Here is a 12,422-nt window from a genome sequence, read left to right on the forward strand (position 1 = left end):
TCACGAGATCGAGGGACTCCTCCCCTTTCGGCTCCATTGCATATGGACGTCGACTCCATCTTAGATTGTTTTCCCGCAGAGGGTGAGGTAGGAGTTGTGTATTATAGTAATAGTGCCCATGCAATGGAGTAAATATGTATGTACATAATGTGTTTAAAAGTAATATATTTACAAATTTACAAATGTTCAAGATCAACTTAGAACGTCTACAGGTTCCCGGGGAGGTGGGAGGGCGCATGTGAATCTGCAGCGTCTCATGCTACGAACAGATGTACACTGGGTAAGTGACTTTTCCGTTTGATGGCATGTGTAGCTGCAGATACACATGCTGTGCATAGACTAGTAAGCAGTTATCTCCCCAAAAGCGGTGGCTCAGCCTGTAGGAGTTGAAGTTGTTTGAAATGAAGTTCGTAGTACTGCTTGTCCTACTGTGGCTTGCTGTGTTGTTAACACATCCATGCAGTAATGCTTGGTAAACGTATGAGGCGTAGACCATGTGGCTGCCTTACATATTTCAGTCATTGGAATGTTTCCTAGAAAGGCCATGGTAGCACCTTTCTTTCTAGTTGAGTGTGCCTTTGGTGTTATAGGCAGTTCTCTTTTTGCTTTGAGATAACAGGTTTGAATGCATTTAACTATCCATCTGGCAATGCCCTGTTTGGATATTGGATTCCCTGTATGAGGTTTTTGGAAAGCAACGAACAATTGTTTTGTTTTTCGAATTTGTTTTGTTCTATCAATGTAGTACATTAATGCTCTTTTGATGTCTAATGTATGTAATGCTCTTTCAGCCACAGAATCTGGTTCTGGAAAGAACACTGGTAGTTCTACTGTTTGATTTAAGTGGAACGGTGATATGACTTTTGGTAAGAACTTAGGATTTGTTTGTAAAACTACTTTATGCTTGTGTATCTGAATAAAGGGTTCTTGTATGGTAAATGCTTGTATTTCACTTACTCTCCTTAGAGATGTGATGGCAATTAGAAATGCTACTTTCCATGTTAAGTATTGTATCTCACATGAGTGCATGGGTTCAAAAGGTGGACCCATGAGTAGTGTTAAGACAATGTTGAGGTTCCACGAAGGAACTGGTGGCATTCTTGGTGGGATAATTCTTTTCAGGCCCTCCATAAATGCTTTTATGACTGGGATCCTAAATAATGAACTTGAGTGCGTAATTTGCAGATAAGCTGAAATTGCGGTGAGATGTATTTTAATGGATGAAAAAGCTAACTTTGACTTTTGCAAATGTAGTAAGTAGCTTACGATGTCCTTAGCAGATGCGTGTAATGGCTGAATTTGATTATTATGGCAATAATAAACAAATCTTTTCCACTTATTTGCATAGCAATGTCTTGGTGTTGGTTTCCTTGCTTGTTTTATGACCTCCATACATTCCTGTGTAAGGTCTAGATGTCCAAATTCTAAGATTTCAGGAGCCAAATTGCTAGATTCAGTGACGCTGGATTTGGATGTCTGATCTGTTGTTTGTGTTGAGTTAACAGATCTGGTCTGTTTGGAAGCTTGATATGAGGCACTACTGAGAGGTCTAGTAGTGCTGTGTACCAAGGTTGTCTTGCCCAGGTTGGTGCTATTAGTATGAGTTTGAGTTTGTTTTGACTCAATTTGTTTACTAGATACGGAAGGAGTGGGAGAGGGGGAAAAGCGTATGCAAATATCCCTGACCAACTCATCTATAACGCATTGCCCTGAGACTGATCTTGTGGGTACCTGGATGCGAAGTTTTGGCATTTCGCGTTTTCTTTTGTTGCAAATAGGTCTATTTGCCGTGTTCCCCATCTTTGGAAGTAAGTGTTTAGTATTTGGGGGTGAATTTCCCGTTTGTGGATCTGTTGGTGATCCCGAGAGAGATTGTCTGCTAACTGGTTCTGAATTCCTGGAATGAACTGCGCTATTAGGCGAATGTGGTTGTAAATCGCCCAATGCCATATTTTCTGTGCCAAGAGACACAAGAGCGTTGAGTGCGTTCCCTCCTTGTTTGTTCAGATAATACATTGTTGTCATGTTGTCTGTTTTGACAAGAATGTGTTTGTGGGTTATCATAGGTTGAAATGCTTTCAACGCTAGAAATACTGCTAGTAGTTCTAAGTGATTTATCTGACGCTGTCTCTGCTGAGTGTCCCATTGTCCTTGGATGCTGTGTTGGTTGAGGTGTGCTCCCCACCCTATCATGGAAGCATCAGTTGTGAATACGTATTGAGGCACTGGGTCTTGAAAAGGCCGCCCTATGTTTAAATTTATATTGTTCTGTTTGGCGGTCTATCAACACTAGATCTTGAAGTAAACCCTGTGCTTGTGACCATTGTGATGCTAGGCACTGTTGTAAGGGCCTCATGTGTAATCTTGCGTTTGGGACAATGGCTATGCATGATGACATCATGCCTAGTAGTTTCATCACCAACTTTACTTGTATCTTTTGTTTTGGGTGCATAGCCTGTATTACATTGTGAAATGCTTGTACCCTTTGTGGACTTGGAGTGGCAATCCCTTTTGTTGTGTTGATTGTTGCTCCTAAGTACTGTTGTATTTGACACAGATGTAGGTGTGACTTGTTGTAGCTGAGTGAGAAACCTAGTTTGTGAAGGGTTTCTATGACATACTTTATGTGTTGTGAACACCGTTCTTGCGTATTGGTTTTGATTAACCAATCGTCTAGGTACGGGAACACATGTATTTGCTGTCTTCTGATATGAGCAGCCACTACTGCCAGGCATTTTGTAAAAACTCTTGGCGCTGTTGTTATCCCGAATGGCAACACTTTGAACTGGAAATGTACCCCTTGGAATACAAACCTTAAGTACTTTCTGTGTGAAGGATGTATCGGTATATGGAAATATGCATCCTTTAGGTCTAGTGTTGTCATGTAGTCTTGTTGTTTGAGCAATGGGATCACGTCCTGCAGTGTCACCATGTGAAAGTGATCTGATTTGATGTAGATGTTTAATGTTCTGAGATCTAATATAGGTCTTAGAGTTTTGTCTTTTTTGGGTATGAGAAAGTACAGTGAGTAAACTCCTGTTCCTCTCTGATGAATTGGTACTAAATCTATTGCATCTTTTTGCAACAACGCTTGGACCTCCAGTTGTAAAAGATCCATGTGTTGTTTTGACATATTGTGTTTTTTCGGTGGGATATTTGGAGGGAATTGTATAAATTATATGCAATAACCATGCTGGATAATGGCTAGGACCCATGTGTCTGTTGTTATTTCTTCCCAGTGTTTGTAGAACTTGGTTATTCTCCCCCCCATTGGTGTTATGTGTTGGGGATTTGTGACATCGAAGTCACTGTTTATTTTGTGGAGTTTTGGGACTCTGGAACTTCCCTCTACTCTTTGGGAACTGTCCCCCTCTATATTGTCCCCGAAAACTTCCCCGCTGATATTGGCTCTGATAAGTGGGCCTTGTTTGTGAGGTAGAGGGTTCTGTGCTCTGTCCCCGAAACCCCCCTCGAAACTGTGATTTCCGAAAAGTGCCTCTGCTCTGAGGGGAGTAGAGTGCACCCATGGCTTTGGCCGTATCAGTGTCCTTTTTAAGTTTTTCGATAGCAGTGTCCACCTCCGGCCCAAACAACTGCTGTCCGTTAAATGGCATATTCAGCACAGCTTGTTGTATTTCCGGCTTGAATCCTGATGTACGCAGCCATGCGTGTCTCCGTATTGTCACTGCTGTATTTACAGTCCCAGCAGCTGTGTCCGCTGCATCCATTGCTGACCGTATCTGATTGTTCGAGATACTCTGTCCTTCCTCCACCATTTGTTGTGCTCTCTTTTGGAACTCTTTGGGCAAATGTTCTATGAAATGTTGCATTTCATCCCAATGAGCCCTATCATATCTCGCCAACAAGGCCTGTGAGTTGGCAATGCGCCATTGGTTGGCTGCTTGTGCCGCCACTCTTTTCCCTGCCGCGTCGAACTTACGACTCTCCTTGTCTGGAGGTGGTGCATCTCCTGAGGTGTGTGAGTTCGCCCTCTTGCGAGCTGCCCCTACTACCACGGAGTCTGGTGTTAATTGCTGTGTGATGTACACAGGGTCTGTTGGTGGCGGTTTGTATTTCTTCTCCATCCTTGGAGTAATGGTCCTGCCTTTCACAGGCTCCTGAAACACTTGTTTGGAGTGTTTCAGCATTCCAGGTAGCATGGGGAGACTCTGGTACTGGCTATGTGTGGGCGACAGTGTGTTAAATAGAAAGTCATCTTCTATTGGCTCTGCATGCAGGGTGACATTATGAAACGCCGCTGCTCTTGACACCACCTGTCTGTAGGCGGTGCTGTCCTCAGGTGGTGACGGTCTAGCTGGATAACAATCGGGACTGTTATCGGACACAGGCGCATCATAAAGATCCCACGCGTCGGGATCATACTGACTCATCCCTGTATGAGTTGGGGACTGCATCATTGGTGGAGTGGCTACCGGTGATGATTGTGGAGAGCGTTGTGGAGATGGTGGCGGGGTTACTTGTCTTGCCACCTTTGCCTGTGGCTGCTTGTCTTTCTCTTGGAAGGCAAGTTTTCTTTTCATTCGTATTGGAGGGAGAGTACTGATCTTACCTGTCTCATTTGGAATGTGGAGCCTTCTTTGAGTGTAATCTGGCTCCATTGTCTCTAGCTCCTGTCCAAATCTATGTCCTTGCATTTGTGAGGATAGACCTTGTTCCTCTGTGTAGGAACTTGTTTTCGGTTCCGAGGCCGGATGTTTCGGTACGGAAACTTTTTCGGCTGCTTTTTTCGGTTCCGACAACACTTTTTTGCTCTTCGGCGTACTGATCTCTCGGTGCCAACTCGTTTCGGTGCAGCCCTCTCGGTGCCGAGATTGCTCTGACCCGGTGTCTTGGGTTCGAGTCTGCTCTGTGCCGGTATATCGACCGGAGTCGGATGACTTTGACACATGCATGCCCTTTTTCGGTGCCGATGCTCGGTCACCTATCTTTCGGGTTAAGCCATGGCCTCCCGGCAGTGGCGTCCCATGGGCTTTAGCAGGTCTTTCTGTGATTTTTGTGTATCGACGTCTTACTCATGGTTTTCGGCGTCTGTTCAGGATCGACCTCTTCCGAGTCCGAATCCTAGATGCTGATCTGTATAAGGATACTTGTTGTGACATTCGGGGCAGAAGCGGAATGGGGTCCGTTCCATTAGCCTTGAAGACGCACGTGGTTGGGCTGACCAGGCCCCGCCGGGGAATCGAAAACCCCGAAGGGCCATCGGAGCTTTTCAAAATTCAGTGTCGATCTGTTGTAAATAACCCGATACCGAACGCAAACAATACCGTCGAATTTTCCGAGATTCTAACTAACTTTCCGAACCGAAACACGGAGCGAAAAGGAACACGTCCAAACCCGATGGCGGAAAGAAAACAATCTAAGATGGAGTCGACGCCCATGCGCAATGGAGCCGAAAGGGGAGGAGTCCCTCGATATCGTGACTCGAAAAAGACTTCTTCGAAGAAAAACAACTTGTAACACTCCGAGCCCAACACTAGATGGCGGGATGTGCACAGCATGTGTATCTGCAGCTACACATGCCATCGAACATATATAGATATATATATCATTGATCTACATATACGTGTGTGTATATCGAAAATGTCACTTACCCAGTGTACATCTGTTCGTGGTATGTTCCGCTGCAGATTCACATGCTATGCATAGTCCTGCCATCTAGTGTTGGGCTCGGAGTGTTACAAGTTGTTTTTCTTCGAAGAAGTGTTTAAGTCACTGGATCGAGTGACTCCTCCTCTTCGGCTCCACTGTACAGATGTACACTGGGTAAGTGACATTTTCCGTTCGATGGCATGTGTAGCCGCAGATACACATGCTATGCATAGACTACAAAGCAGTTATTCCTCCCATAGGTGGTGGTCAGCCTGTAAGAGTTGAAGCTGTTTGAAATAGTGTTCTTAGTACAGCCTGTCCTACTGTGGCTTTTTGTGTTGCTAACACATCTACACAGTAATGCTTGGTAAATATATGGGGTGTGGACCAAATGGCTGCTTTACAGATTTCTGACATAGGTATATTTCCTAAAAATGCCATTGTGCCCCTTTTTTCCTGGGGGAATGTGCTTTTGGTGTTACTAATAGCTGCCTTTTGAGGTAACATGTTTGGGTGGAATTTATCCATCTAGCTGGTCCTTGTTTTGAGATAGGATCACCAGTACGTGGTTTTTGAAACACCACAAATAATTGTTTGGTTTTCCTAAAAGATTTAGTTCTATCAATATAATACATTATAGCTCTTTTGATGTCCAATGTGTGCAGCGCTCTTTCTGCTACGGAGTATGGCTGTGGGAAGAAGACTGGGAGGTCCACTGAAAGCTTGGATTTCACTAACTCTTCTTAATGAAGTAACTGCAAATAGGAATGCCACTTTCCATGTTAAGTATTGAATCTGACATGAATACATAGGTTCAAATGGTGGACCTATGAGTCGTGTGAGTACAATATTTAGATTCCATGAAGGCACTGTGGGTGTTCTTGGTGGTATGATGCGTTTTAGTCCTTCCATGAAGGCTTTGATAACAGGGACGCTGAAATAGCGGTGAGATGTATTTTGATAGATGAAAAGGCTAAATTTGCTTTTTGCAGATGAAGCAAGTAACCTACAATGTCTTGTATTGATGCTGAAAGAGGGGCAATCTGTTTAGATTGACAGTAAAACACAAACCTTTTCCATTTGTTCTTATAACATTGCCTGGTAGTGGGTTTTGTAGCCTGTTTAATTACTTCCATATATTCTGCTGGAAGATGTAGATATCCAAACTAAGACCTCAGGAGCCAAATCGCTAGATTGAGTATTGCTGGATCTGGATGCCTTATCAGTTGTCTGTTTTGTGTTAACAGATCTGGTCTGTTGGGGAGTTTAATGTGTGGTACTACTGACAGATCTAACAGTGTCGTGTACCATGGTTGACATGCCCATGTTGGTGCTATAAGTATGAGTTTGAGTTTGTTTTGACACAGTTTGTTGACTAGAAATGGAATGAGCGGGAGAGGGGGAAAAGCGTGAGCAAATATCCCTGACCAGTTGAGCCATAGAGCATTGCCCTTGGATAGAGGGTGTGGGAACCTGGATGCGAAGTTTCAGCATTTTGCGTTTTTGCTGGTGGCGACCAGGTCTATGTCTGGTGTTCCCCAGTGATGGAAGTATGTCTGAAGCACTTGTGGATGAATTTCCCACTCGTGTGTTTGTTGATGCTCTCGGCTGAGAACATCTGCTAATTGATTGTGTATTCCTAGAATGTATTGTGCTACTAGGTGAATGTTGTTGTGTATTGCCCAATGCCGACATTTTTGTGCTAGAAGGGACAGTTGAGATGAGTGGGTCCCTCCTTGTTTGTTTAGGTAATACATTGTAGTCATGTTGTCTGTTTTGATCAGAATGTGTTTGTGAATGAGAAGAGGTTGAAAGGCTGAGTGCTAGGAATACGGCTAGTAATTCTAGGTGATTTATGTGGAGTTGTTTGTGTTTGGTCCCTCATTGTCCTTGAATGTTGTGATTGTTGAGGTGTACTTCCCATCCAATCATTGATGCAGCTGTTGTAAGTGTGGTTTGAGGCACAGGGTCTTGAAATGGCCGCCCTTTGTTTAAATTTGTGGAATTCCACCACTGAAGCGATAATGCGTGTTTGGCGGTCTATTAGATATTGACGTTGACTGTGTGCCTGTGACCATTGTTTTGCAAGGCACTGTTGTAAGGGCCGCATGTTCAATCTTTCATTTGGGACAATGGCGATGCATGATGCCATCATGCCCAGCAGTTTCATGACAAATTTGACTGTGTACTGTTGGTTTGACTGAATTTGTGCCAATACATTGTGGAATGTTTATACTCTTTGTGGACTTGGGCTTGCAAGTGCTGTTTGCATATTTAGTGTGGCTCCTAAGTACTGTTCAATTTGCGCGGGTTGCAAGTGGGATTTGTGGTAGTTTATAGAGAGCCCTAGAGTGTGTAGGGTTTGTATTACATAATGTGTATGGTTTTGACACTGTGTATGACTGCTGGATTTTATTAGCCAATCGTCAAGATATGGAAAGACATGGATGTGTTGCCTTCTTAGGTAGGCTGCAATTACCGCAAGGCATTTTGTAAATACTCTGGGAGCTGTTGTTATCCCGAACTAGTAATGTTTTCCCTGTATTACAAACCTGAGATATTTTCTGTGCGCTGGATGGATGGGTATGTAAAAATACGCATCCTTGTGGTCTAATGTTGCCATGAAATCTTGTTGTAGCAGTGGGACTACATGCTGTAGTGTTACCATGTGAAAGTGTTCCGATAGGATGTAAAGACTGAGAGTTCTGAGATCCAGTATTGGTCTCAAGGTTCAATCTTTTTGGGGAATAAGGAAGTACAGGGAGGAAACCCCTGTTCCTATCTGATGTTGTGGTACAAACTCTATGACTTGTTTGAGTAATAGTGTCTGTACTTCTTGCAACATGGAGATGTGTTGAGAGTTTGTGTGGTTTTGGAGGTATATCTGGGGGAATTTGTGCCAATTCTATGCAGTAACCATTGCGGATAAAGGATAATACCCAGTTGTCTGTTGTAATGGGTAACCAATTTTTGTGGAACATTTGCAGTCTTCCTCCCACAGGTGAAGTGTTATGAGGGAAGATGCGGATCGAGTCATTGTTTTGTCTGTGAGGCTTGTTTTGTTGGATGATATTTTCCCCTGCCTCTGGGGAATTGGCCTTTATAAGTTCCTCCAAACCCACCTTGTTGGTACGGAGGCTGGTAAGATGGTTTGGATTGTGAGGTGGATGCCTCAGATGTTTGTGTTTTAAAACCACCCCTGTACTGAGGTTTTAGAAATGAACCTCTGTATTGTGTAGTATACAGAGCACCCATGGCTTTAGCGGTGTCTGAGTCTTTCTTCATCTTTTCAATGGCTGTATCAGGAGGCAGTTGTTGGGTAATGAATGCCGGGTCAGAGGGAGGTGTTTTATGTTTTTTCTGCACTCTGGGAGTGATGATCCTGGCCTTGACTTGCTCTTGAAAAATTTGATGTGCGTGTTTTAACATGCCTGGAAGCATGGGAAGGGACTGGTAAGTAGTGTGAGTGGAGGATAATGTATTAAAGAGAAAATCATCCTCAAAAGGCTCGGTGTGCATGGCTACGTTGTGGTATGATGCCGCCCTAGCCAGAACCTGAGTGTATCCAGTGCTATCTTCTGGTGGTGATGGTTTGGAAGGATAGCAGTCTGGGCTATTATAAGAAATGGGATCTGGATCACAGAGATCCCATGGGTTGACATTGTCGTGTTGTGAATCTGCAGAGTTTACAGGAGACTGTGAAGGTGTAGGAGTAGTAGGTGGAGAGACAGTCAGGTGAGGAGAATGATGTAGGTGTAGAATGGTGTAGATGGGTCTTTTTGGCTCCGAAGCCAGTTTTCTTGGGATTGAAAGGCTGGGAGTGGATGTTGGCCTCTGCTCCGAAAGGGATTTTCGAGGCTTCGACTTGATGGGTCGGTGTTTGCCTGTTTCGGGCCTGTGCTTCGGCTCGACTCCGAAGGCTTCGGTGGCATGGCCTTTCTCAGTGCCAAAGTTGTTGCTTGGTCACCAGAAGTCTTTTTGCGGGTGGAGCCATGGCCTTCTGGCAGTGGCGTTCCCGAGGCCTTGTGTTTGGGCTTGGATTGGACAGGGGAAGGCGTACTCATGTGCTGTCCTGCTGTGACTGGTCTGTCCTCCTTGGACTCCTGCTCGGAATCAGACCCTCGGACGGAGACTGCGGTGTGCATAATCTCCTCTTCCTCCAAGTCGAGACGTTCGGTGCTTCTCGACGCCATTTCCAACCTTCGAGCTCTTCTGTCTTGTAGAGTCTTCTTCAAGCGGAAGGATCTGCAGGCCTCACAAGTATCCTCTCAATGGTCTGGAGATAGACAAAGGTTACAGACGAGCTATTGGTCTGTATATGGGAACTTGGCGTGGCACCAAGGACAAAAGCGAAATGGGGTCCGGTCCATGAATCTTCCACGCTGATGGCCCTACCAGTTCCGAGTTGGGCGCGGGTGCCCCGAAGGGCGATTAAAGAAGTTGGATCTGCCGGTACCGAAGTGTTAATGATAGATGATACGCGATCGAAACAATACCGACAAATTAGAGAGTTTTCAGGACTTTTCCGACTCAAACTACCGGAGCGAAAAGAAACACGTCCGAACCCGATGGCGGAAAGAAAACAATCTGAGATAAGAGTCGATGTCCATGCGCAATGGAGCCGAAGAGGAGGAGTCACTTGATCCCGTGACTCGAAAACACTTCTTCGAAGAAAAACAACTTGTAACACTCCGAGCCCAACACTAGATGGCAGGACTATGCATAGCATGTGTATCTGCAGCTACACATGCCATCGAACATATATATATACACACACATTTATTACAGTTACATCAAGGCAATCAGTTCTATTAAGGTTAATAACAGTAACAGTCACAGATACTCAGACCTATATTACAAGTTTTACTTCAGCTTTTTGCTAAGGAATTGATTTACATTGATTCCTAACAGCCAGAATTGTATAGAACATATTACAATTTTGGTTTTCTTATTAGCTTGCTTGAATTGAATGAAAATAATTCAACACATTTTCAAAGCATCAACATGTAAAAGTGGAGTTTCAAATCCCAAAATGTTAGTTATTTGCAGAATAAAGATTTAATTATGTCAATATGGATAATTATTCGTTTTCTTAATTCTGTCCTGTTCCTAAGGCAACATACAAAAACATTCACAGTGAATAATGCAGAATTGCAACCTACTTTCCGATATTTTGCTTTAGGGTGCAAGCTCTTTTCCACAGCCTCCAGCCACTCTTGCTCTTTACCCGAGTCAAAGTAGAAAAATGCCTCCTTACTTAGATCCAGCTCCTGGAACCTGAATAATATGCCTGGGTTAGTGCACTGTATTTTTGTTAATCAACATATACCTACAAAGATTGTAAATGCCCTTATGCACACATAGGAACGTCAAAGGCCCTTTAATAGGTTTACTGTTTTGGCTGAGGTACATTCCTGACAGAAATGGAAAATGTTACTTACAAGAAACTGTTTACTATTCAGAGGTTGTCCCTTATGCTGGTCGTTTGTGGAATACCTAGATTTGGTTTGCACAAATTGACAGTGGTGTTTGCCACCCACGGACATATTAAAAAAAAGGACTCCGGGACAACATACACTTAAACTGTAAAGGCAACTTTGCAGACAAATTCAGAATTTTATATTGTATGTATGAGGGTATTTTGTGGAGGTCAATGGTCTTCTGTAAAGGGTATTGTTGGGGAAAATCTATCTAGTGATAAGGAGGGATGCGTTTGGCCCAAAGAAGACGGCTTCACCCAAAAGCAGCGTCCTATGGAACTGTATTTAAACCCCTGAACTCCAGCTGATTGGAGCACATGAACACAAAGGCCAAGATGGGTAGCCATGTGTATTGCTACATGCACTACGTGCATGCGGCAGCACTACGTGCAAGGTAAACAGTGGTGCAGAGTGTGGACCATTGGCCTCTGCTTTCATTGGCCTTCGCTTCCATTTTGGTTCACGACTCCATTTTGTCGAGTCTGGTTCGGTGCGTAAGGCACTGTTCTGTGTTTTTCCACAAGCTTCGGCAAGCTGAAGGGTGGGGTGTTTTTCTGCTCAACTTCGCTCCATCTGCCTGGTACGAAGGGCGCTATTTACATTCCACGAGCTATCAGTTAGAACAACAGGGGGATGCGCCTGTACACAAGGAGGAATGCAAGCTTCACCTTGGAGTCCTCTCCTGGGAACTTGGCCCGTTCTGAGGAGACGTCTCGAAGGGTGAACAAGGTACCGCCGATTGCACAATTTGTAAAGGAGGGGGTCTTTTTCTAGAAAAGACTCCTGGGCGTTAGTAAATACTATAAAAGTTGGGGGCCTGGATGGGCTGGTTTAGGAACTCTCTCCTGGGTTGGACGCAACGCCAGGAGGACTGATTGTCCCGAACAGAGGCTCCCTGTGTCAGCTGATTTGGGTTCCCCAGCTTTGTGTACGGCGGAGGGATGCAGACGCTCTTTTCGGTGAAGCTTTTCAATTTATTAAGTGTATTGTGTGTGCGCGCGTAATGTGTACTTATTCTTGCAGTCATTTTCATGCTATTGAGCATTGAAGTATATTGTGTGTGCGCGCGTAATATGCACTTACTCTTACAGTCATTTTCATGCTATTGAGCATTGAGGTATATTGTGTGTGCTCGTATTATATGCACTTACTCTTGCAATTATTCACAGAGTGCTTATATCTTTATCATTATTCTCATGTTATTCTCCTGATGTATATATATATATATATATATTAGTGTGGTTTAGTTTTGCTAGCTGAGAACTTGCCCCTTAAATAAACTTGATTATTCTACTTACGAAGGTGTTTGAGAGTGATTGCTTTACATTGTGC

At 44.0% G+C, this 12,422-nt stretch overlaps 1 protein-coding gene across 2 annotated transcripts in view; it reads right to left on the reverse strand.

The window, feature by feature from the left end:
- The window catches only part of OCRL (OCRL inositol polyphosphate-5-phosphatase), a 659,503-nt gene that overhangs the window by 487,339 nt on the left and 159,742 nt on the right, over positions 1–12,422 (reverse strand). For both annotated transcript variants that reach the window (XM_069212991.1, XM_069213000.1), the window contains one exon: positions 10,773–10,887. In XM_069212991.1, the coding sequence (XP_069069092.1) occupies positions 10,773–10,887 (115 nt within the window). The remainder of the gene's footprint in view (positions 1–10,772; positions 10,888–12,422) is intronic.

The sequence above is a fragment of the Pleurodeles waltl genome, chromosome 2_1 (assembly GCF_031143425.1).
Source record: "Pleurodeles waltl isolate 20211129_DDA chromosome 2_1, aPleWal1.hap1.20221129, whole genome shotgun sequence".
Classification (NCBI taxonomy): Eukaryota; Metazoa; Chordata; class Amphibia; order Caudata; family Salamandridae; genus Pleurodeles; species Pleurodeles waltl.